This window comes from Penicillium daleae (assembly GCF_028827525.1).
Source record: "Penicillium daleae strain IBT 16125 chromosome Unknown utg000006l_segment0_segment0, whole genome shotgun sequence".
In the NCBI taxonomy this organism is placed as follows: domain Eukaryota; kingdom Fungi; phylum Ascomycota; class Eurotiomycetes; order Eurotiales; family Aspergillaceae; genus Penicillium; species Penicillium daleae.
The window spans coordinates 4,018,074-4,043,043 of record NW_026623154.1 but is presented as its reverse complement, the minus strand read 5'-3'; the positions used below and the strand labels follow the sequence as shown (position 1 = coordinate 4,043,043).

Here is a 24,970-nt window from a genome sequence, read left to right as displayed (position 1 = left end):
TACTTGTACAATGTCCTCAGGGATGAGCATAATCTCAAGCTACTATCTTCCTATCTAGCTCCTAGTTCGACCAGACACTCCCAACTAACCAACCCCATCTATCTAAACCCAATCCCCCACTCATTATTCACAGCTCCGCAAGGCTCTCGCTGACGGGTCCGCCCTGCGGCTTACGGCGCGGGGGAGAGACCAGCAGCGAGCTGCAGGATCAGCCACTGACGACAACAAGAGGCCAATAAACACAATGCCCCTCCTTCCCCTCACCACAGCGCAACGAGATGGCTCGATGGAAACAGAAAACTCAAAGGGGGATTGCACTTCATTAGCCGTCTAGTTCGTCGGTGATAGTCATCTGACATACTGCCAGATATGGTGGGGCTTAATAGCGTGGACCTGATCCTGGCAAGATGTGCGTCTGTGCCTTGGTATACCCGTATACTACGAGTATAAGAAGAAAGCGATAAGAATGCAATGATATGGCATCAGATTTGACAATATCCTCAAAACTAAGATACTCAAGCGAGTGTCAGCTGAATACCCCAGACTCAATACCAGAGATCACATCACGAAGACCTCCAGAATCGATGGTTCTATGCTAGGGAAAAGAGCAACGGGAAAATTATCATAGGACCATTAAGAAGTTGTATCAACTTGCCGCTGAAAAAGAGACCCTTGAAGAATACAGGGGAGAGGGAGGGTAATAGATATAGTGTAGAGAAGGAAGCATCACATGCATGAAAGCGCTGAGGTCGCGAGTTCAAAGGTAAAAAATGGGCAAGTATCACAAAGAAATAAGATAGTAGCAGAAGCATTAACAGCAACACATGACCAGGAGATCGAGAGGTCAAGGAATCAAATCACACACAAGGTAAATCCGCCGTGATATGCATCAGACAAGAAGACTGGGAAAACACAGGGTTCGAGAACCCATTCATGACATATGGAAAAGCTGGAAGCCACAGGAAACAAAAGTGTGACGATTAAGAGTAAGCGCGGAATCCTCGCAAAGAACAGGCGGGGCAGGAACAGTCCCAGCGACTTTTGAGGTTGAGAGTAACTCTTCATCCCGGGTTGAAGCTGGACCTCGAGCTGAAGCCACAGCGAAGAAAAAGAAACCCATATACAACCACCAGGTAACCCGGTCATAAGGCTACTTGCGATTCCAGAGCGCAGCAGAGGTGCCACGGTGACAAGGGATGAAAACCAAGAACCTCCTTGTAGATACCGAGAAAGGGCGGGGTATCACCTAACAAGCGCCTGGGAAAATAATTCACAAATGAGGGATAACAGAAGCGCCGCAAACGCCAGTAGCTAGTCCAGCAATAAGAATCGAGTATTTGGGAAGTCGAGAAAAAGGTATGATAGATCGTGAGAGATGAGAGGAAGTGTCCATAACAGACTGTTTGGGATTTCAGGTATTCCAAGGCCGAGATTGAGGAATTGAGTAGATAGATGAAGGCAATCGAGTGGTATCGTGATGAGGAGGGTAGAGAGGTAGGCAGGCGAGAGGATAGTGGCGGGGTTCGGGTTGGTTTTCGAAAGAGTGTCCAGCAGCTCATAGAATACCAGAGTCCTTCAATGCGTTTTGCAAGATCGTTTCTTTGACTGCTGCAAAGACGAGTCGGATATTGGTGGTGTCGGTCGCTTGGGTGAGACTAGAGTAAAACAAAATGATCAGAAGAAATTCTCCAAGGCGGTAGGCAAATACGTCTTCTGCAAACTTACTGAGGGTACAGATTCAGATGAGCTCTGTTCACCTGATTGAATCGCCAAAGAAGATACTTGGCTGCGCGATTCACGTCATTGCCACCCGAGTAGTCCGGGAAATAGTTGCTCAACGGAGATCGGGGTAGCTTTTGGCGGAACAAATCGACCTTGTTGAGGAAGAGAATAATACTCGTCCGCATGAACCATCGAGAATTGACCACAGAGTCGAAGAGAACCAAACTCTCCATCATTCGATTCTAAAGGAAATGGTCAGGTTTGGGGGTGGATAGCGTAGTGGAGCTGAAAGCTTGGCCTTACCTGATTGCTCTCTTCCAGGAGTGTCTGGTCATATTCACTCAATGCGACGCAGAAAATGATCGAGGTGACGTTTTCAAAGCAGTGAATCCATTTCTTTCGCTCGCTGCGCTGGCCGCCGACGTCGAACATGCTACATAAGCCAGTTAGTAACCCACACACTAAAGGGGCGGTTGAGAGGTATCCAAGCGCATACTGTATACTCAATTGGCCCATCGTGAATCGCGTCTCGTATATACCAGTAGTCTTGGTACGCGCTCGCAAGACGTCGGACACATTGGGGATGTAATCCGGGGCTGTTATTCGCTTGGCTTCATCGAAGAAACTAATCCCTAGTCAGCGGCAGTTCTCGCGATCGGCTTGAACCGAGTTTCCGGGGGCTTACTAGGGCGCAGAATCCATCAGATAGAACTCGTTTTGCCGTTCCAAGACTGTTGATGTGCAGGGGTCATTCCAGAGGTAAGTGACTGCGTCGCCGATTTTCCCATCGAGCGGAGTATTGGGGTCTGGGTCCACATGGTATTCTTCTAGGAGGGCGATATAGTCCTTGACCTTTGGGCTGGACGGTTCGAGGGAGAAATGGTGGTATGCGTCGATGAGGGCTTTGGCACAGTCCAGGAGGTTCTTGTACACGGTCAACCGGTACAGAGCCAGCTCTTCCACGGTGTAGCCATTTTGGTGGATAATCTTCATCTGCTTGACAATGGTGGACTTGCCACTTTCGCCGGATCCTACCATTCGTGTGTTAACTCAAGGTCCGGTCATATGCGCAACGGATGGACGCGGCAGTAGGCCACATACCCAGCAGAAGGATCTTGCATTCCCTACGTAGCCGTCGCTGATCTTCCTCGAGCCTCCGGTCGATCATCTGGCTTCTCTTCTTCTGTTCCGCATCCCCCGTCGACTCGGAGCTCAAACACGAGCCCATGGTGAGCGGTTGTATATGCTCGAGGTTCTCTATTGGAGTCGTTCGAATTGCTCAACTCGCAGGGACCGAATCCCGGGGTGCCGTGCGCGGAAGCGATCGGTGTCAGCCCGGTGGGACGGCCGCAGCCTTCGCTTGGTTGGGAAGACGGCCACCCACAACGCTCGGGGGTCAGGCTCGGCGCTAAACAAGGGTATAGGAGTATTGCTCAGGCTTGCGACAGGCGGGGAATCGCAAAGATTGGGATCCGGTGAGAGTGAAAAGGCGGAGAGGGGGAACCAACGATCGGGAAGCGAGAGAGAAGGATGAGAGAGTGTCTCGTTCAAGGATGTCGGGCGAGAGCTGGCAAGGGACCGAACGAATTGCCAGGCCGACCTCCAGTCCGGGGAGTCAGTTTAGGAGAAGGATCACGATGATCGGAGTCAGTGGAGGGAGGTCAAAGAAGTGTCAAGAGGAGAGCAGTTTCAGTGCGACCATCGTCATGGGCTGGGGGGAAAGAGGAGTGGAGATGTCAGGAGGGATATTACGGGGCGGGTAAGAAACGTGTATGGGGGTGAGCTTACATCGGGGCCCGTAATTACAGCGTGTTTTCGCCCGAGTGACAGGCCCGCTGGACTTGGAAAATCCAGAAGGTGTTTTTTTATTTCCTTTGCACCGGGGCACTGATCCCCCCGTATTGGCTTGTATTGCCCGCATTTCGTGGTATGGCTATACCGACTGTACCAACCGTCTTATTCTTTGGTGAGAGTTGTTGAGTATACTGTCCTCTCCGTACACCGGACATTATTCTCCTCGGAATATCTTTACCGAAGTATGTACTCCGTATACAACGGTGAGGATGGTACATTCTACAAGTTACGCCGTATAAGCCCATTCATGGGGCCTGGGTTTTTTTCGTTCACCGTGCCCCTTTCGTGTTTTTATTTTCCTTTCTCACAGACTCGAAACTTTCGCCCAGACACTTGGGCTTACTTTGTGTAGTCGGCCTTGGGGGCCAAGGTAATTTCGGCGCAATTTTCAATACCCATACAACCTGGTCGCCGCCATACGGGGTTATTATTAGGGGGGAGTTGTTCTGGGAGAAACGGTCACCCCTTTCACAGCCACGGCCGTCGGGGGCCGTCAGGGCGATGAGGGTTTTGAGGGCTTTGAGGGCTTTGAGGGCTCTCAAGGGCTGTGAGGCCTGTTAAAAGAGAAGACTCGGAAGGGCAGACAAGGCCATCGGGTACCAGGATCCTCCTTCCGGGTAAGGGTTGGGGCGCCACAAGTGCCCATCGTGGTTCCTTTCTGACCGACTGGCCTAGTTACATAACTGCTACTGTACGGAGTACAGAGTATGTAAGTTAGTAGTCCTTGACCGTGTATACCACTCCGTACTGTACGGCGGCTCTCCTAGAGTTGCCTAGCTGGGGAGGCAGGGTATGCCCCGTTCGCCTCGCTCTGTATACAGAAATGAGGGGGATGGAGGATTCTTTCGATACAACATGGCCATCAAACTCTTGTATGATGGGGTATGATCCCTAGTGAGGGGTACTATTCATCCTTCAACGGCGAAAATAGTGAATGGCGTTCCCGAAACCCACCGGAGCTTTACAAAGTGGAGAGTCATGACGCACAATGGGGGATTTGTGGCCTCAGGCTTCCAGGCCTGCAAGACCCAGTGTGTGCTCTACTACACGCTCAGGTTGAGCCTCTCCTAGAATAGACACAGTTACACATTGCCATGGCGCTGAACCTGGAGGCTGGTATACATATACACCGACGGCAATTATTGACTGACATGTCAGATCAGGAGTACACCGCATCTATTCGCTTCCAAGTGAGTCACCCACGGGCTACCATTAAGCCCTCAAACGCAAGGTGCGGTGTAGAGCGACCTTGAAAACTCGGTGGAACGGATGTACGGTAGAAAAATATCCGAGATCTGTCGCCTCCTCCTTGTAGTAGGTATTTCTCAATCCCATGTTTCATTATTCTTGGACTAGCCCAAAGAAAGGCCAATACTGATCTCCGCTTGCATCGCAAGTAGAGTTTGAATCAGGATGCAGCCCTGTCCTGTCAATCCGGTCAAACCTCACCAAGGGCTTTGTTCGTTTGGCGTTTGTTCTTCATTTCATGCAGTAGCGTGGCTGGCTTTTGTTTCACATGTCTTAGCCCCATGGTGCCCCAACATATGCGACCAACGCTGAGAATCAACTACGCATTGGATGAGAAAGATGGATGATTGGCAACGGGCCTTTGGTCAGCCTTGATATAGTATCAGAATGTGTTCTATTCATAGTACGCCAGGAAAATAGTCAACCACCACGTCACCCCTCCTCGACCAAAGTAGGTCTCTTAGTGCCGATGCTGCATGTACACCAGATACGAGAATCTGGTCGGAGGAAGATACTCTATCCCTCCTCTGCACTAGGCACATAGGGTAGCCCCGGGTCTATGCACAATTGAACTAACAAGTCAAGGCCAGTACATTGCAAAGAAAGGACAGTAAGATCATCCTGACCTGGAGCAGGAATGAGGGGCACGATGACATGGGAGGAGGGACTAAAGGCGGAAGTACCGACGGGCAGCTGCGCCACGAATGACAGCCGCACAACACAGCAAGTGTGTTGGTGAAAGCGGGCTAAGCGCGGTTAAAAGAGGCAGGTTTGGGTGGAGGAATTTCCAAGGTTTGGTTCCTCTTCTCGACGACCAGGGTTGTACGGCGCCATATCTAGATTGGGTCACGGGGTCGAGATTGCACAACGTCTGCAGAAAGTCAGAGTGCAGCTGTATCTATATGTACAGTATGTATCTATACATCTACATATCTATACATCTACATATCTATATATCTATATATCTATAGTACTGTATGTGGTAGCACATCGCCAGGAATCGGTTGCGGCAAACGAGAGGAATCCGGTTCGTAGGCTGGGAAACCTCTTCCGGGGGCCATCTATCCGGGCCTGGCCAGGGCGCCGCGTGGTGGTTTTGGGGGGGGGAACCTTTTCTTGCTGAGAGAGAGGTACCCCAAGGCACACACAACACCGACTTGTGATCAGATCCAAAAGAGCAGGAATCCGATAGGGAAAGGTAATCTCAAAGGCTAATCACTCAGGAACCTCTCGGGGATATACTACTGCATCTTTGGGCCACGCTCTCCCAAAAACAAGGACACCGTGCAGACTTCAGACCCCGACCTTAGGTACCTACCAGGGCTACCTAGTTAGGTAACTATCGCTGTGGCTGATTAAGCCCGTGGTTGGGTGGAAACCTGCCTGTCGCTGGTCGCAAACGTCATCGGCCTTGTTTTCTGCGCTTTTCACCGAAAGGGCCCTTCCCCACATCATCGTCTCGGCCCATTCGAATTCCTCTGCTTCTGGTGGTCGTTCCTCTCTGAGCCTCCGGTCCTCTTGCCCGCCACGACTAACCAACCCCCTTTCCTCTCTGCGACCCCCTTCACTTCTCAAAAAATCTTTCTTTCTCTTTCGCAACCCGCTCCGTCTCTCTTTAACATCTAATTCTTCCATCATGGCGGAATTCGTACGGTCCCAGATCTTCGGCACGACCTTTGAGATCACAAGCCGGTGCGAAGTGCCCCCACGTCTGCAATGTTTGGATGCCTTGGGCCCGATCCTGATTGCTGACCTTCTCATTTTCTAGATATACGGACTTGCAGCCGGTAGGCATGGGCGCCTTCGGACTGGTCTGGTATGTCTGGAATTCTAGCCCTGCGCGGCCAAGTGCGCCGCCGCACGAGAGATATCCCACAGCTGACCAGAACGTGACCCCGATAGCTCGGCGCGAGACCAATTGACCGGCCAGCCGGTCGCAGTCAAGAAGATCATGAAGCCCTTCAGTACTCCGGTCCTTTCTAAACGTACCTACCGCGAGCTGAAGCTGCTCAAGCATCTCCGACACGAGAACGTGCGTTTTTCCCCCTCACCCCCTCCCCTCCGTCAAGACCCCCCGCGGGCGTGCGCCAACAACGGAACTGACCACCCTCGCAGATTATCAGCTTGAGCGACATTTTTATCTCTCCCCTCGAGGACATGTACGTCTGGAAATTCAGCCGTTTGCGATACATCGACACTAATATACCTGCAGCTACTTCGTCACCGAGCTCCTCGGAACCGACCTCCACCGCCTCTTGACTTCTCGCCCGCTGGAGAAGCAATTCATCCAGTACTTCCTCTACCAGATCCTCGTAAGTCTCGCAGGCTATAGGGTCACTCTCCCTCGCATTACTTACTAATCTTCTCACAGCGTGGATTGAAATATGTCCACTCCGCCGGTGTGGTCCACCGGGACCTGAAGCCCAGCAACATCCTCATTAATGAAAACTGCGATTTGAAGATCTGCGACTTCGGTCTGGCGCGAATCCAGGACCCGCAGATGACCGGCTATGTGTCCACGAGATATTACCGCGCCCCCGAGATCATGCTCACCTGGCAAAAGTATGACGTGGAGGTCGATATCTGGAGCGCAGGCTGTATCTTCGCCGAGATGCTGGAGGGAAAACCACTTTTCCCTGGAAAGGACCATGTCAACCAATTCTCAATCATTACGGAGTTGCTGGGTACGCCCCCAGACGATGTGATTCAGACCATCTGCAGTGAGAACGTGAGTCTTTCTACCTGACTTTTTCTACCCTGGTGACTTCAACTGGATGTGCTAAATCGTTCATTTTATGCATAGACTCTGCGATTCGTCAAGTCTCTTCCCAAGCGCGAGCGCCAACCCTTGGCCAACAAGTTCCGCAATGCTGATGCTGATGGTATGCGACACTTCCGACCTCCCGCAACTCCCCCGGGTTCCTCCGATTGTCACAGGTTCAACTAACCATTGTCTTTGCAGCCGTGGATCTGCTTGAGCGCATGCTAGTTTTTGACCCGAAGAAGCGTATTCGCGCAGACGAGGCACTGGCTCACCCATACCTGGCCCCTTACCACGATCCTACCGACGAGCCCGTTGCGCAAGAGAAGTTCGATTGGTCGTTCAACGATGCCGATCTGCCCGTGGATACTTGGAAGATTATGATGTATGTTTTGAACAGACAGATTTTGGATTTTTTTTCTTTTTTTTCCACTTTTATGCCTCCTTTGTGCTAACGGTTGTTGAATAGGTACTCGGAAATCCTCGACTTCCACAACATTGACCAAGCAAACGAGGCTGGTCAGGCCCTGGTCGCGGGTGCAGCGCAAAGTGGTATGGCGCCTCAAACCTACGTATAGGTGATAATCAGCTGCCATACTAGTCTTCCTTCTCTTTTAAACCTATTCCATTTGGTCCTCTGCCAGTGTTCCATCACTGCACATGAAAGCCCAAGTTCTATGAGCATTTGGGAATGCCTCATTCAAGTTGGCGTAAATGTTGTTGTTTCTTGATGCTCTATTTGACAACTTCTTACTCTGTTTTGTTCCTTTTTCCTATGTTTGGAAGCCATTGTCCATAGCTTCTACGGCGTCGTCAAGAATTGGTTGGTGAGGGGAAATCCCATGGTCTGGAGCGTTGTTGCGTTGTGATGTACCCATTGTGTACTCTCCCCCCTTAATCCACAGTACCTAGTGTTGACGGTACCCTACACACCTTAATAATCCCCACGTGGAACTACAAAATAATCTAGAACAATCCCCAGAAACCAAACCAAAGCACCCACATCGAAACCAAAATGACTAGCAAGTCCCGCGGGGAGCAACTTTCACACCGCCCACAATCAACACGTGAGCGATAAGCGTATCGAAATCCCCTAAACTATGCGATCTTCCACCGACCTTCTCCTCACACACCCTGCTTCATGGCGATCTAAACACGATTTAGCCCCTTCGGCTGTGCTAAGCTGTGGAGAACAATCCCCCACCCCCGAAACCCTTGCGTCCGCCCATCACAACGCCCTCGACCAACCCACGATCCAACCCCGCACACCCCCAATGGCCCTCCAACCTAAACAAACCCCGATTGTGCTGGTGATCGACTTCCACCATGCGCGGTGAGTTTGCTCCTTTCGTGCGGGCATGCGAAGACTCGAAATGGCGCATGCACATTGGGCGTAGAGTCGGTGTGGGCTGAACTATCTGCTAATGTGTGCTGCAGGGGCCCGGAGATTGAGCACTGTATCGGCGACGAGGGAACGAGTCCGGCTACCGAGAATGACTGGTCACTATTACCGTTCATGGCATTGTCGGATGGCGCACACCTGTACGCAACTCCATCCTTTCCCAGAGTGAGGTCACGGTGTGTCTGGTTCCGCGGGGGCAAATATACATCAAGCTCCCATGGCCATACTCCGCGATAATCGCTGTCTCCCTGCATCGATTGCGCTGACACATCGACCTCTTGTCCTGCTCTAGGTCGACCGAGGAGTTCTCCTATTTTACATTGCGCCGGAAGGAAACTTCGACACTGCCCGCTACCTCGCTTTTCGGCATTGCTTGCTGCCGCCAGCTCGACTCGAGTCTGTTGATTAACCGCCCGCCGGAAGTGACTCGGTCGACTGTACAAAAGGCCGTGGTTGTGGTTACGGATAGTCCGCAGAGGGTGGGTCAATTGCGCGAGAAGTTATCTGTGGTTACTTCGGCGTGGTTTGCTCAGCGGTACGTTCGATACTTGTTTTGTTCGGAGGTTCTCTTCAATGACGAGGACGCTTCGTAAAAGCTGGAATAGTCTACAGTTCAAATGCGACAATTGGCTGACTGAAGGATCTACTCACAGGGATTTCTCCGATATTGATATTTTGAGGGTAATTTCCACCCCGTGGTTGATATTGTAAACGGCAAGCTAACCTGGTTATCATTGAATAGAAATTCCGCGAAGGCCTGGTGATAAGCTTATCAAATGATGAATCAAAAGATCAGAATCTGGGTGAGCATTCAGAAATCCTCTTGACATACCAATTGACTAATTTCCATCCAAAGGCCTTTCCCTCCGAGAAATGATTCACGAATTCAAGTACCAGACGCTAGTTCTATTCAAAGGATTATTGCTACAGCCCAAGGTATGTAATTAAGCTACTTTAGGCCTATTTGTGTACTAACTTTGCAGATGCTCTTTTTCGGGACACGTTGCGAGCGTTTATGCATGATTCAGTTCTCTCTGATTTCTCTAATACCCGGCCTCATTAATGCTCTTCAAGACTGCGCGGATCCTTCATTTGACAGCTACGCGGAGACAGTTGAGAAACCGACCTCGCTTAAAACGAGTGATCGAAGCTCCTGTAAGCTACATTATTCTGATAGCTGTCACTTATGATGGTCTCGCTAATAGTTTCTCGTCAGTGTTGGCCTATATGGGTCTGCCATTACAAATCTTCGGCAAGGTAAGCATTGAATTCATTTCTGATATAGTTATCTAACATACTCCCAGGGAAGCATGTTCGGGCCATATACCCCTCTGCAGCAGCTGGATCTGCTGGCCGATGACGGGACCAAGTCATACGTGGTGGGATCAACGAACTCCCTGCTATTGCAACAAAAGGACCGCTACAGCGACATTTTAATCAACGTCAGTAATTATTCTCACGTTACATTCCGACCAACGCTCTGACCGAATTATTCTCCCCTACAGCTTGACGAAGATAGCATCAGCATCTCATCCCTGCCCCTCCGTAATGCACTCACACTCTCCGTGGCTGATAGGCGCTGGATCGATCTTCTCACTCAGATCGTCAACGACACGTGGGACGAAGCTCACCCATCACGACCCAAGACCCTTGGTTTCATGGGCTCGGAAGAGTTTATTCGGTTACAGTTCGAAGAGTACCTCCTCGCGCTCCTCTCCTGCATGAAATACCACGAAGAACTCAACTCATTATCCGCCGGTGACTCCCTGCACCGAAGCAGAGCGCAATTGCAAAATTTCAATATCGAGGGCGACCCCGCTCTAGACTTCAACGCAGAGTTCCTCATGCAGTGGCAGAAGACTCCCAACTACGCCCTCTTCTCGAGGCTAACCTCGGACGCGCTCCTCTTCTCCATCACCGAGCCAAAACACCCAAGTGCTGGCGGTCTGACGATGGAAGACGTCCAGCGCCGTCTATCCCAACAAGTCGCCGATCTTCATCTGGACGAGCGCGTCCGAGAAGGCCGCGAAGCGCTGAACCGGCACTTGTCAACGGGTCAAAAGAAAGTAAGCGCCGCCTTCAACACCTTCTGGTCCGATATCGAGGCCATGCGCGAAGCCCAGAGAAAACGCAACGAAGAGAAAGCCTCGTCATCACAGCGCAGCTCAATCGACAAAGAACCCCCCACCTCTCCACAATCAGCATCAACAGACTCTGCCTCCGAAACCGCCGGATCATGGTTCGGCGCACGCCAAAGACCATCCATCGATGTATCTCAAGCACAAACCTCGGTGACTGCAGCCAGCCAAAAGGCCGGAGCATATTTCAGCTCATGGGGCTCATGGGCAAGCGACAAGCGTCGCGAATGGCAAGAAAAGCGCAGTTCCTCACCAAATTCCAACTCCAACCCCGGCGTGATCGCATCACCATCCACCCCGGTCCTACCCACAGTCAACGAGACAGTCTTCGACTCGGACCGTGGTCGCCGTCGCTCGATGCAGCGACAAAGCGAAGACGCGGAAGGGTTATCGCGCAGTTTGAGCCGTCGCAAGAGATGGAGCAATATCATTCTCCGCCGTGAAAGTGGCGAGTTCAAGCGTGATGACTCTGATGCCGCCGACGTGCCGTATCCAAAGTCCCCCTTGTCCCAGGGTTCCCCGGCGTATGCAGCCGAAAGCGAGACGAAGAAGACGGCCGAGCTGAACGTGCAGCAGGAGAAGACTCTTCCCGAGTCCCGTGCAGATGACGATGGATTCACATCCGTGTCCCTAGCACCCCAGGAAGGGCTGTGCGTGGATATGAATCCCGAGAAGAGACAGTCTGCTACTGTTTCTGCAGATGATACGGTAACTGTGCTTCCTGTTAAACAGGAGGGGCACACTTCCGAACTGAACCAGGACTCGGTCAAGGAGTCTGTCAGTACCCAGTGACCCGACCTACCTGACATGATAGTATACATAGAGCATTGCATTCTCTTGCATTCTGCGCATTGATTATCAATTTGTGTTTTTTTTGTTCTGTTCTTTTCGTGGCACTTGGCAATGTATCACTGCATACCCCCATACCAACCATACCCCGTCCATAATCACTTGTGCTATTCAACCCTGTTCTTGTTTATACTTACCCCTTTGCTTCTACCCCCTTCTCTTCTACACAGTCTATAGCAAATGAATACAAGATAATATACTCTTCTTACAATAATACAAATCTGCTCTGCTCACTGTGTTTTTATCATGCCGAGCTGGACCAGGCGGGGATTCATGACAGATCCATCCGTGTTTCGATCTTTATGAAGTTCTGCAGACTGATTGGAGGATTCATCCTAATCCAATCTACCATACTCACGCAGCTCTACGACCCACACAATCAAGATAGCCATAACAAAAAAGACCAGCTGAAGCAAATAGCCGACGAACGAAAATTCCGGGTTATCATTGACCTGTCGTCTCAACGCTATGATGAAAGATGGATCATAAAATAAACAGACAATGTAGTGGTTCTTGCTCCGTAGCTCCTTGTCATCCCAACCCAAGCCAATGCCACTCTTACCAATCCAACCAGATTCAGGTTCCTCGCGCTCATTTTTGATGCGTGTATGCGAAGAGAGAAGAAGCGGCGTTGGGACTGTGTAAAAGGAGGCCAACGAGAAAAAGGAAAAGAGAGAATCGATGAAGCAAGGGGGTTATTGTAGATGCGATGAGTTGCGAGGATGATGGGGATGGAGAAGGAGGGGATTGGTGAAAAGTGCGAAGGGGCATTAAGCAATGTAAGAGATTTCATCCCCGTCTAGACGCTCGATATAATCTTTTTCCATCAACGCTTCGATGTTTTTCTTGATGTCCGGGACCTTGGGTGGGAAGCGGGACTTGACCTGCTGGATGACTTCGTTCACCAGCTGCACGTGCTTCATCTTCTTGCGAGACTTCATGATACGAACAATGGCGGACTAGGTAGGGGCAAATTAGCATAATGTACAGCATCATAATGATAGAAATGGAGGCCGATTTGACATACCTGGAGCAGCAGCTTCCGATCCTCCTCTATGGTCTTGTGTGTATCGTCTGCTTCCACCTTTTGCTCGGACTTGATCTGAATATTGAGGTTGACCTTGATCTTCTTGTTCTTGAAGTTGTAATTCAGGGAAAAGGTGGTAGAAGGCTCAGGCTTAGCCCCCTCGGGGCTGGCGATCAGCACCTTAGCCTTCAGGAGAATGCTCAGGTTGGGATCGAGAATTTCAGGGACCAGAGTGGTCGCCTTTTGAATGTCAGAGTAAGAAAGGGTGTCCGTCTCGTTGAAGAGTAGCAGGATGCCCATCTGATAGGTAGACACCTGGAAGGTATAAGGCACCTTCGCATTCTTAATGTAATTGGCCTTGACTTCACCCTTGCACAGTTGCCACAGCCAGGTGAGCTTGCGGCCATTATGCTTGTCAAAGTAGAACTTTTGGAAGCGCTCCGCAGTCCTGTTGATCTCAATGGGGGCAGTGAAGTCGGAGGTCGGGGCTTGAAGAGGCCAGAAGCCTGTGCCCAGAATCTGGTAGTGAGCATCGACCATACGCTTGCGATCATCGTCATCAAGGACCTTATCTTGGAAATCCTTGTAGCTAGCGTTGAGATCCTTGGAAATTTGAATATCCTGGAACATGCGTTGCAACTTGTTGGTGTACTCGAAGCCACATGCTTCCTTCAGCTTGCTGATCATGCTAGTCTCGGCATCGTCAGACACGGAGCTGACGTGGACCAGACGCTTCGCCAACATCTTGGAGTAGAACTTTTGGAAAACGTCCTTGTCCTCGATGTACTTGAAGACGGTCATAATCTGAACCAACATCTCCTCAAGCTCAGATTCTTCTGCAGCCTTCGATCCCTTCTTGAGTAGCGAGTCGGTATATCGTGCCAGAAGTTCCGGAGACTTGGTCGTGCTGGCTTGGCAGATGCGATTGCGGTTGACAAACTCACGGCAGGCATTGTCAAGAGAGCGGACAAACTCGGACTCGCCATTGAAGGCGTCATCAACCAAGTTCTGGTACCGGGTATGCACCTGAAGCAGGGCATCTACGTACAACTTGGGCTCGAAGCTGTCCCCCTCCGAGGCAACCTTCTCCACAGCCGCCAGACCAGCCCGTCTCACATGGTTCTCAAAGGTAGAACGCAGGGGATCCAGGCCCTCCTTGATGCGCGAAAGCAGTCGGTACATCCGAGCCAGATCCTCCTGGCGCTCGTTGTCCAGTAAGATCTGGAACTCGTCGCGAAGCAAGGTAGAGTGTGCAGTCACCAGAACATCCAAACACGTCTCCGTAAGGGTCTTGGCGACATCCGGGTGAAGGTACAGACCAACACGGGCTTTCTCCTCGTCCAACCGAGCCTCTGCTTTCTTCATGTATTCCACGACACTATTCTCTGCGACAAACTGCCGTGATTCATTCTCGTAGTATGTTCTGGTGGCATTGATGAAAGGTCGCTGGAAGTAGTGGCGGTAGACTTCCAGAGTGGACTTCTTGCTGTCATTCTCATCCAGACCCAAAGAGACGAACGAGTCGACGATGCTCTTGATCTGTGACTGCTCGATGGTTTCTCCGTTTCGCTGCTTCTCAATCAAGCTTAGCACGGCATCCATCACCTTCTCATGAACATTTTCAAAGAAGTCATCCTTCCACTTGACCAGATGCAAAGTGTAGACGTCATAAACGTTCTTCTTTCCCTCGTCAATCTCGCGCTTAACCCAGTGACGATTCAGGTAGCTGAACAGGTGGTTGACGTATTTTGCAGCGGTCGTAAAGCGGGTCCACTCGCGGATGTAGAACCCCAAAAGAGCTTCTTCGGCGTGTCCTTTGGATTCGTTAAGGACCACACGGAGGTGACGGGAGAGGTACTCTCCAAGTAGCTTGTAGAGCTCCTCGCCCAAAAGGTGTGCTATGAAATGGAAACGCTGCGTTAGCTGATCGGTCCTCAAACGCATAGCACCACGAGAGCTTGAGATGGCGAACGAACCTCCCCGATGGGCCTGTAGACCTTGGTTGTTGGCAACAGCTTTCTGAGAGGTGCAAAAGTTGTGTACAGCCCTATATTGAATTGTCAGAGAAGAACGAGCACCGGATTGTCAAGTTGAGACACGCACGTGTAGAGGGCCATGTACTAGATCAAGAAAAGGCAGGTGTTAGCTCCAGCAACGAGGACAAGATTGCGCTATCGGCAAGATTTCCGTGACTTACAGTTTTCATGTCAACACCTTCCTCCAACTTCATCATCACACTGTTGATTCCCGCCTCCAAGAATGACCACCTATGTCAAGGTCAGGGGTTCTGTACTAACAAACGGATATCGGGGAGCCCAGCGAAATCCTGTCCAACTCACGTTTCTTCGAGGTCATCCTTGTGCGGGGTCTGTGGCATAGCGGGAGGCATGGTGTCAAGGGGTGTAATTGCCCGAGAAAGAGAGGATGTCTTGGGACCTGCTAGCATCGTGAGAGGTTAGCCATCAAGGACAAGGTCAAAAAAACATCCATAAAGCATACTGGACTGCTCTTCTTGGGGGCAACTTACGCTACCGACACTCTCCCAAGACCCTAGACTTGGTGTAGCGCCACGAGTTCCGTCAGATGGTCGCAGTGACGGAAGGCGCGTAAGTGGGCGTGCACAGGGTTCCCAACCCCAAGGAGTCAGCAACGGAACAAGAGAAGGTACAGAGAGTGCCCGGGGAGAAGGAAAGCGAAACTGAGGAAAGACGAAGAGGATTAGGCAGAAGATGTGGCGGGCAGAAGAGGATGAGGCTGAGTGGAAGGGCGACAAGCGTGGGGAATGGGCTTCCTTTGTAGCAGGCGGTGAGAGCGGGCCTCGATCGCGGACTTTTCGGGGGAGAAGCTTGGAAATCGGGCTCAGTTAGATCACATGCTCCACAGCGCTATTCTACTTTGGGCCAACTACTACAAGACATACTTCATACAGTACTACTTATAACTCTCATTTACTTCAGCTATTTCTAACTGTGCGATATGGCTCGTTCTGATTAATGTATTGCTGTATTGAGCTAGAAAATCTATCATGGGTCGACAGTCTTGGCGTAAAATTGCTTTTTGTTGGACGAAGACTACCTTTCTGGACTTAATCTGAGTCTCCTCTTTTGAAATCAATCAACCAGGGAGTAGGAAGTACAGTAATCAGTGATTTGAATCGATGAAAGGGGGTCTTTAAAAGTTTATACAGGATATCCTGAAGATTACAAGGATAGTACAGTATAGTAGACTAGTAATATACAACGATTAATTGGAATTACCCTGCCTTGAAGATACACCTTTGAAGCTCGCAAGGCTAAATTCCATGGAATTAGTATAAAAGAATAATTAATATATTAATTTCTACCCCTATAAAATTTACATAAGGTCAGAAGGATAGTATTCCATGCTATTGCAAACTTGTATTCTCATCATCACCGCGGCCCACGGCGGCGCGAAGCGAACACAAGCGCGTTTGAAATTCCGTCTCCCCATTTATTTCTTCGTCAATACTTTTACTTTTATAACCTTATACTATTCCTAATTGCTTATCAGGTAGAAGATCTCAAATGCCTGAACCTCCATTTCGCATGGTTAGTCTAATAGGTCAAAAGGAGAATAGTACTGTAGCAAAATATCATAAGGCATGGTTCCAATATTCATGCCCAAGTTGCGAGTCGCTTTCAGTGTTTCACCCTTTCAACAAGCCTGTCACCAAGTCAGTCCTCTATCCCGCAAGTCACATTCAATCGTGGGGCATGATCCTACCTGAGAACGCTAAGGCAAAACGTCAAGAGCCAAGCAATCAACGCAACCAGCAAAACAGAGGCAAGGGCCTTCTGTCGTACGCAGATCTTGTCGTTCCGAGGGTCTAATATTTGATTCACCTCTGCTTCTGTGCAGGAGCCAGTCACCTCGGACAGGGAATTAAATGCCAAACTCAAATTGGCAGAATCAAAGACAATGAAAAAGAGATCAAGAAGGATGAGCCGCGCCTTGGCCGAAGGAGAGCGCAATCCCAGAGGTTTCGAGGTGTATTCATCAAAAGTGATATACACAAGGTAAACCAATGCCACTACGTCAACAATGATAGCCATTAATGCTGACGGGCCCTGGTCGGTGTGGCCCTTATCTGACAAATGCTGTATAGATCCGCCCAACGCCAGCGCACACAACGAGAAGAACCAGACCGTCAGTCGTAATATAAGCGGCACTATTGGACTTCTCAACAGCGAGATACGGAAGCGCTTAATCCAGATTTCCCGCCTGCGCGGTTTGATATGCAGGGGGTGTTCTGGGCTGTCTTCGTCCAAGAGCTTACCGCGCCATGGACTCGATAAGTCCCCGTGGTTCTCATTCAACCAATCCGACGTGACCTCTTTAGATTCGTCCACATACCCTTGTGGATACTGGATCATACGCGAAAACGTCGCCCATCGCGATTCCCGGATTGGGAAAGTCTCTTCTGAGAAACCTGGATCATGCGTCTGTGCAAAGTCGTGGCTTGATATATTATAAGGAGTGTGGTTATGCTGAGCGACTTGCGCATCATGAGGCTGGGAGGGTAGTAGTTGGTCGGTTGCCGCGGCTCCCTCGGCGTCATCCTCGACTTCTTCGATCGACCGGATCCAAGCTAGAGGAAATGTCGCGTCAATGGCATGATCCGAAGCACGTAGTTAATCATAATCAGGGTTCTTGTGTACCTGGAAGCGTGCGCAATGTAAATTGTTGAGATCGTGTGATCTCCTCTAGGGTCTGACCATCCGGCGTTCGTGTTGCCGTGGCTGGGGACTCGGATCCGTTGTGCACCACGGACTGGGTATCGATGCTTAGGTACGCTGTCTGTGAAGTATGTGAATGACAGTCTGCAGGAACTTTGTCCGACAGCTTTTTATTGAAGGTTCGTCCCGGAGGGTGGTCGGGCTTGGAGCAGTGCATGGTATCCTCGGCAGCGTAGGGTAGAAAGAATCGGAGCTGGCGGCAGGAGTCAATGCGAGCTCCGCATCACTGTTCGTGGTAATTGCAGACGAAGATCGGCCAACTGTGAAAATCCAATGCCACGGAAAGAGAGAAGAATGGGTCACGATGTGAGCTCCGGGATGGAGACTGGGTGGTCCAAGCAGTAGTCGTGCAGGTCCAAGTTTATCTCCGAGTTACCAAACGAGATTGTCAGCCGCGAAATGACGTCTCCGCCCCCTGCCTACGCTTGGCTCCTGGCCTCTTTCTTTTCCCGTGATACTTCCTGTGGCTGCCTCCGCTTGAACCAGAAAAAGTGAATATCGCGACTCCACTGGCGGTTGCTAGCCGTGCAGACAAGAGTTACATACTCCTGGTCGTGTCTTCATTCCTTCACCCCATCCAGTCTCCAGCGACAAATCCGATACTCCGCTCTCTAACTTCCTCCTCCTCCTCCCCAACCCTCCTCAATCCCCGCCGCAATGCGCCTCTTTCTCATCCCAATCTCGACCCGGCGAGCATTGATCTACGCTCGACCACTGCGACGCGACGCCGCTAAGGAGCTATCACTACTCGATCGCACGACAAGCAAGGCGGCAGAAACATGGGCGAAATGGGAGGAAGCTGAGTCGGGCTGGAAGAAGCACCTTGTCACCTGGGGCAATCGGGTTCAACAGCGCATCCCCTTTGAAGAATGGGGGCTCAAGAGCATCCCATCGCTCAAGGCACAACAGCGCATAGATGAGAATCACGGCAGCAAGCAAATTGACGTGCTCTTTCCCGGAAACTCGGTGCGCGTAGAGAACATCCCGAACATTCTACGCAAGATCGCGACAGAGCGGCAGGAGTTTCATCAGAAGAAAATGTGGTGGAGCCTTGGCATTGCTCCCTTTACAGCTCCATTTGCGCTGATTCCGGTGTATGTTGCTTGATCGACTTTTGCGGCGAATTCTCCTTCTGACGAAGCTCTTCTCCCCGACAGGATCCCAAATATTCCTTTCTTCTACCTGGCATACCGAGGCTGGTCTCATTGGCGCGGTTGGTGGAGCCCTTCTACTCTTTCCTCCTGATCGCGTTAACTAATTTCGATCCTTTTCAGCGTTGAATGGCTCAAGACACCTCCAATTCCTCGTGGAGAAGAATCTCCTTAATCCCACTTCCCTGCCCGAGCTAGAACAGCTATACGCCAAGCGTGCATCGCGTGTGCTGGAAGATACCCCGATCGATACACCGTCATCTGAGTTGGTCGATGACATCGAACAGAGCGATGACCGCATATTGCTGAAGATGTCCGACGCTAAGAAACTAGCCTCGATCCTGGATGCACCCGAACTGGCGCTGGAGGCTGAGCGGGCCATTGTCCAGGTTACAGAGCATCTTGAGACCCAGAAAAGGAAAGAGAAAGAGGCCCAGGCTGAGGAAAAGAAAAAGCCTTAAGCCAGCAACCAGCAACTTTCGACAAATTATGTTCTGGGATACGAAAAGGCACTGGATAGAGAAAACCCCCGCTTCATTTACTTGTCTTAATATTTGATGTACCATAGCCCATATACATAGGGCCAATAGCTCCCCAATAGAGATTTTGCATGATTTTATATCTTTGATTTAGAGGAATAGCCTGACGGTTGACCACCTCGTCATGGCCCGGGCCTTCCTGACCCCTCCAGTTGTTGACTCACCGCGCTGGCAGGGATCAGCTAGTTATGCACTATTCTACACAACCCCCCTCGGAACAATAATCTGAGGGGTATCTATCTCACCTGAATAAGTGCTGCTCGTCTGTCTACACTTGTCAACATGGCTTCTACACTCGATCTTCCTCTTCTTGATCTGTCTGGGGATAGAGACCCCGCTACGATCACCAACATACAGAAAGCGCTTCTTCGGTACGGCGCCATTCGCCTCTGGGCCCCTAGTCTCAAGGGAGCTCATTTTCTCGAGTTACAGCAGAATGTTAGTATTTTGTTTATTTTGTTCTTCATTCTTCTTCGCATTTCATGTACTGAATCCATCAGGCCCGGGAATTCTTCCAGCTCCCAGTAGATGTGAAAGCCGAAACAAAAGGGTATACCGGTTTCGACTCCGAACTTATTCGCGGCGACACTCCCATACCAAAAGAATCAGTCTATTTCTTCCGAGCAAGTGACCTTCAAGGAAATCCGCCTCCTTCGTCCCTTCGCGATTCTGTAATCGTGGTGCACGAGGTACGCCTCAAGTCTTTCTATCTGCAAGACACTACCAGAACTGACATATTGGCACAAGAAATGGAAGCTGATGAAAGACACCATATTCTCGGCCATTTCCAATGACATTCTCGACTCCAGTATCCCATTGACGGGAACACTTCAGCTAGATCAAGAATCTTTCGGGATCAACTTCTACGACCCAAAGCAGCTGGACAATAAGATAATCGAGTATAACCCTCCACACATGGATACCGGTACATTGGTGGTATTGATTCGAGATGACAATGCCCACGATGGTTTAGAGATTGCCGACCTCCGATCTACAGACAAGCTTGGCAGCAAGGAGGTAGGACAGGAAGCGACATTCGTTCCCGTCCCTGCAAATCCTGATGAAGTTATTGTGTTGGTTGGTACCCGGCTACAACGGCTATTGGGCAGGGACAAAGTACGAGCATGCGTGCATCGAGTTCAGGGCCCTTCTACAGACAGGAGATACATGGAAGAGGTGAGATTGAGCTTTACGATTGCTTGTGCTGCAAGTCCTCCGCCTGGAACTCAGCCTAGCAGTAGTTGATGAACGGCGGCTTCTTCTATTTAATAGTGAGACTTTGAAACAAAGTTCTATAGTCCCATTTATAGCTTCCAGTTATAGCCTGGCACTGCAGAATACAGTGTGATTCCATAAGTTTGGAACCCCATTGGGGCGTTCAAACCTATTTTGAAAGAAGAATTGAGTTTTCCTTGAGATATCTAACCAGACAGTCGGAAAGGGTTTTAAAGAGAGAAAGCTAAAATGTATTTAGCTGAACATCTTTCTAGGTCTCTAGATTCACTTTTGAACTGCCACTGTATACGTAGAACGCGTAGCACAACGGAGGTAGCCTTGCCCGTGGGTAACGCGCATAAATCGGACGCCTAGTCCAGAGACAGCGCCTCGTCTCGGAAGCCCTGCTCCACTCGGAATTATTTATATCTTCAAGCCTCCCTCGACTCTTCCACTCTCCAATGCACAGAATCTGGATCAAATCAATGCCGCAGTCATGCTGCTGAAACTACCAAGAGAAGGACTTACCTTAGAGGCTCTGGCTTCACCTCTGAAGATTCTCTTCCAGCCCCTTTTTGCCTGCGGCCTCTTTCTGATTTCGAGCTGGCAGTCCGAGAAATCGAATTGGTGGTCCGGCTCGATACACTTTGCGAATGATCATGGTTCTCAAAAATGGTGTGCTGTTCTTTTGGGGGCCGGAATTATCTACCAGACCAACAAATGGCTTTCGAGACGCTATCTCAACGCCTTTACCGAGAACTCCAGATGGAACTCGACAAAGGAACTTGTGGTCATCACTGGAGGGTCGAGTGGAATTGGCGCTGTGGTGACATCCCGCTTGGCGAACGATGGCACCAAGGTCATCATCCTAGATATACAGCCGCCCTTGGAGGAAACAGGTACCTACACGTTGATCTTTCCCAAATTACAAGTTACTCATGTTCCACAGTGAAGAATGTATTTTTCTACCAAACAGATATCTCATCGGCAGCCTCAGTTGAAACAGTCGCTGAGGACATTCGCCGAGAGCACGGCAATCCGACAGTCCTCATTAACAATGCCGGCACTGGAAACAGCATGCTGATAGCAGACCAACCAACCGCAGAGACAGAGCGGATCTTTCAGATCAATATTCTTTCCCATTTCCATCTCGTGAGGGAATTCCTTCCTGCCATGGTCAAGCAGAACCACGGTCACATTGTGACAGTAGCGAGCATGGCATCCTTCGTTACGCAGGGGAAGAACGTGAGCTATGCTTGCACAAAGGCAGCAGCTTTGGCCTTCCATGAAGGGCTGGCACAGGAGCTTAAGCACCGGTACAATGCTCCGAAGGTTCGCACAACGTACGTACATGATAGTACTACCTATGTGGCACATGCGAATCCGGCCTGGCCTATTGGTTAACTCTGCTTCTAGGATTGTCCACCCTACACTTACTCGCACCCCTCTGGTGGACCACATTACCCGGAATAATAAGTCAAAGAACTTTTGTCTAGAGCCGGAAACTGTATCAGATGCCATTGTTGACCAGCTATATTCTGGAGAAGGAGCCCAGCTCATATTACCCGGCCGATTCACCTTAATCAGTGGTATCCGTGGATTTCCATCTTGGTTTCAGGAGATGATTCGCGATGCATTGACATCGAGTCGCAAGTCAAAGGATTCTTAGGGTGTGGGAGCAGGTCGATTGCGTGGTGCCTATGGTTCAGGGTGCCTCCTTTGGCGGTCTGTTGGCCCTGACATGTATTGCTGGCCTAGTCTCGTATGAATCGTTACATAGTTAGTTAGTTAACTAGCTAACTTACAACCCGGTCAGCTAACTAAAATAACCGAAATAATTAGAATTGCATACATAGCTAACACCAGAAAAAAGTAAGCAGCCAAATTCACCAGCAGTTCTCTATTTCTACACCGCCATCTCCTGAAAACGGGTCCTCGCATCCACGGCAGCAGGGGTATTCAATTCGTGCAACCTATATCGCCCTGAACATAGATGATAAAATATATATCCGTAAATAAACCTGTTAATGCGCTCAGTCATAACAGTATCATGTGACAATATGCTGCGAACTTTTCGTACTTCCTCTATCGTTTCCTTTCGGAGTTGGTGTAGTGACTGAAGCAACGTAAAACCGTGGACTTTAGAATGGTTCTGTATAAAGCCTGGACAGTCCTCGGCGTTGCACTCCTCCTTGTAAAAGGACAGCAGGTCATTGACGTAGCCCAAAAATAGCATAATACTTGGAATAGCAGCGACATATCTTGCCAAGTCTTGGTCCTCCGGATTGCTGTTTTCTGGGAAGCAGAAAAAGGCGAATGGCTCAGCACCACCCGTTTTTGCCCTGAAGAAAACCAGATAGTCGGATGCATCAGATGACAAGTGCAAACATTTATCTTGGTTTTGTTCAACTACTGCTGCTGAGATGAACTCTATGGATCCCTTGACAATCATGTCGCCGCCGAACTGTCCAAACAGCTGTTGTTGGCCGCCCAGAAACCTCGTAAAGCCACGGAGAAGTTCATGTTGGTGCGACTGACCAAGGACCAGCTGAGTAGTATATTTTTTTAGGTCCGGTAGGATCTTAGTTGTTAAGTCATCAATGGTGATAACGTATGAAGCATATAAAGCAATGGCTTCTCGGACCTCATGCGAGACAAACGGATAGGTGAAGCTGGTGATCTTGGTCGCCGTATTGATGCATTGTCCGATTTTTGATATAAATTCCCGTGAAATGCCATGAGATTCAAGGCTGTTCTCAACGCGACCCTTTAATCCCATGTCAAATTCGAAATCTGGGGGCTGGAATGAAATTTCATGTAGAAGTCCATTTACAACTTCTTCGTATTTTTTTCTCGATACTGTACTGCCAGGGCAGACTTTTTCCGAAGTAAAGTTGGGATCGTTGCTGGGCGACTTCAAGATGGCAGCCAAGATAGCTACCAAGGAGATAATTATCATACTTGAGGGTAGATATTTCATCTGGAGATTGATAATGTAGGATGCGAAGTCTCCATCTTGACCAGGTCTCTCAGCGAACGAGAGTTTTTCTATGATGGAATCCAGATTCAGTCCACTCAGCATCCTGGGGATGTAAGCGAAGCAAAAGCTATCCTTAATCTAGACTCTATAATACGAAAGTCTCGCACAGATATAGGGCAACAACGAATTAGCGTGATCCATCCATGACTAGTAAAATCGGAACGGAACAAATAGGAGAGTATAGGCATGGGGCTGCATTTGGAAACCGTGACGTGGCTACGGCTCTCGAATAGATTGTCGAAGCCTTTGATTCTCATGACATTATTTTCTAGTTGTACACAATCCTTTTTCTAAGTTCATAGCTATGCATGGTTTGTATAATCTTGAATCGTGATACGGAGGTCGATACCAAATCTCCTTGGCCACGTTGCTTTTCTACTATGCCTAATATGGACCAATTAGATGTTTTTAAGCTGAATATTACTAGACTTATTTTCCCCATCCAGCTAAATCATTTTTTAGAAAAGATTTGCCAAGAACGCCGCTCAATCCGCTGCTGAATTCACTCCTGCGGAAATGCATACCAAGCCTCGCCCTAGTCTCGAATCGAACCAGCTCTACTTTTGTCCCGCCCTTTTTAGTATATCGCATTAACCAAGGCCACGCGGGCTCAGTAGCATTCATTTTAGACGAGTTACCCGACAAAAGCATTTGCTGTACGCCGGAGACACCAAGGATGCGCTGTTGAAGCCAATGCCTATACGTGGGTGCTTTTTTTAGCTTCCTCGTTCGGAAAGAGATGTAATCAGCTCAGACATAGCGAGAGAACCCACTTCTATAAGTTTTAACATAACAATCGGAGCACGAGTAGAAATATCAGTTCGCATCTTGCTAAGGTTAATAGAAAACAAAATCAAACATAGAACAGGGATTAACAAAACCTAAGGAGGGGTGAACATATACTGTATACCCTAAAACGGCAATGTAATATATATAGTACCTAAAAAAGCTAAATCGATGAGCAATTTTCGTATCTACCTCTGTACTGGGGATGTTCAAACCTGCTTCGCAACATGTTGAACCTATCGTATTAGTGATAGACACATTCTTGGGTCTGTAATGTATGGTTCTGCTTGTAGTTAGTAGAGCGTAGTAGTTTCTGCGTCTAATCGGCCTCATTAATTCTCATATGGGCTCTATACACCGCTCTTTTCTTACTGTTTTCTGACCTAACAGATATCAGCCGTGAATCGAATTTAAACTAACATCAATGATATTTTGTGTTATAATGTGTGCTCCTTGTGGTACAACATGTGCTCCATGTGGT

General features: G+C 49.5%; 9 protein-coding genes across 9 annotated transcripts; 5 read left to right on the top strand and 4 right to left on the bottom strand.

Moving 5' to 3' along the window:
- Positions 1 to 1,555: 1,555 nt before the first annotated feature.
- gpaB (guanine nucleotide-binding protein subunit alpha gpaB) lies at positions 1,556 to 2,950 on the bottom strand (the record flags this gene model as incomplete). The annotated part of the gene is made up of 6 exons (XM_056910546.1): positions 1,556 to 1,655; positions 1,726 to 1,964; positions 2,026 to 2,155; positions 2,219 to 2,347; positions 2,408 to 2,753; positions 2,824 to 2,950. 6 exons carry the CDS (start codon positions 2,948 to 2,950, stop codon positions 1,556 to 1,558), a joined length of 1,071 nt encoding a protein of 356 aa, XP_056766250.1.
- A 3,510-nt stretch (positions 2,951 to 6,460) lies between these two features.
- On the top strand, positions 6,461 to 8,163 carry sakA (mitogen-activated protein kinase HOG1; the record flags this gene model as incomplete). Its single annotated transcript, XM_056910545.1, has 9 exons — positions 6,461 to 6,516; positions 6,593 to 6,640; positions 6,727 to 6,856; positions 6,940 to 6,983; positions 7,037 to 7,136; positions 7,196 to 7,552; positions 7,628 to 7,706; positions 7,787 to 7,970; positions 8,055 to 8,163. 9 exons carry the CDS (start codon positions 6,461 to 6,463, stop codon positions 8,161 to 8,163), a joined length of 1,107 nt encoding a protein of 368 aa, XP_056766249.1.
- Positions 8,164 to 8,685: 522 nt separating this feature from the next.
- Positions 8,686 to 11,917, top strand: N7458_007162 (uncharacterized protein; the record flags this gene model as incomplete). Its single annotated transcript, XM_056910544.1, has 10 exons — positions 8,686 to 8,918; positions 9,023 to 9,127; positions 9,280 to 9,522; positions 9,641 to 9,668; positions 9,730 to 9,790; positions 9,844 to 9,923; positions 9,971 to 10,142; positions 10,204 to 10,244; positions 10,292 to 10,429; positions 10,493 to 11,917. 10 exons carry the CDS (start codon positions 8,686 to 8,688, stop codon positions 11,915 to 11,917), a joined length of 2,526 nt encoding a protein of 841 aa, XP_056766248.1.
- Positions 11,918 to 12,744: 827 nt separating this feature from the next.
- Positions 12,745 to 15,390, bottom strand: culA (cullin culA; the record flags this gene model as incomplete). Its single annotated transcript, XM_056910543.1, has 5 exons — positions 12,745 to 12,933; positions 13,002 to 15,048; positions 15,105 to 15,121; positions 15,199 to 15,268; positions 15,341 to 15,390. The coding sequence occupies 5 exons, from the start codon at positions 15,388 to 15,390 to the stop codon at positions 12,745 to 12,747; spliced, it is 2,373 nt and encodes a 790-aa protein (XP_056766247.1).
- Positions 15,391 to 16,741: 1,351 nt separating this feature from the next.
- Positions 16,742 to 17,915, bottom strand: N7458_007160 (phospholipase D regulator; the record flags this gene model as incomplete). The annotated part of the gene is made up of 2 exons (XM_056910542.1): positions 16,742 to 17,610; positions 17,681 to 17,915. The coding sequence occupies 2 exons, from the start codon at positions 17,913 to 17,915 to the stop codon at positions 16,742 to 16,744; spliced, it is 1,104 nt and encodes a 367-aa protein (XP_056766246.1).
- Positions 17,916 to 18,415: 500 nt separating this feature from the next.
- Positions 18,416 to 19,370, top strand: N7458_007159 (mitochondrial K+-H+ exchange-related family protein; the record flags this gene model as incomplete). The annotated part of the gene is made up of 3 exons (XM_056910541.1): positions 18,416 to 18,852; positions 18,916 to 18,971; positions 19,033 to 19,370. 3 exons carry the CDS (start codon positions 18,416 to 18,418, stop codon positions 19,368 to 19,370), a joined length of 831 nt encoding a protein of 276 aa, XP_056766245.1.
- Positions 19,371 to 19,730: 360 nt separating this feature from the next.
- Positions 19,731 to 20,693, top strand: N7458_007158 (uncharacterized protein; the record flags this gene model as incomplete). The annotated part of the gene is made up of 3 exons (XM_056910540.1): positions 19,731 to 19,886; positions 19,949 to 20,137; positions 20,166 to 20,693. The coding sequence occupies 3 exons, from the start codon at positions 19,731 to 19,733 to the stop codon at positions 20,691 to 20,693; spliced, it is 873 nt and encodes a 290-aa protein (XP_056766244.1).
- Positions 20,694 to 21,159: 466 nt separating this feature from the next.
- Positions 21,160 to 22,332, top strand: N7458_007157 (SDR family oxidoreductase; the record flags this gene model as incomplete). Its single annotated transcript, XM_056910539.1, has 3 exons — positions 21,160 to 21,562; positions 21,613 to 22,006; positions 22,080 to 22,332. The coding sequence occupies 3 exons, from the start codon at positions 21,160 to 21,162 to the stop codon at positions 22,330 to 22,332; spliced, it is 1,050 nt and encodes a 349-aa protein (XP_056766243.1).
- On the bottom strand, positions 22,247 to 23,442 carry N7458_007156 (terpenoid synthase; the record flags this gene model as incomplete). The annotated part of the gene is made up of 3 exons (XM_056910538.1): positions 22,247 to 22,417; positions 22,469 to 22,483; positions 22,744 to 23,442. The coding sequence occupies 3 exons, from the start codon at positions 23,440 to 23,442 to the stop codon at positions 22,247 to 22,249; spliced, it is 885 nt and encodes a 294-aa protein (XP_056766242.1).
- Between the last annotated feature and the right edge of the window lie 1,528 nt (positions 23,443 to 24,970).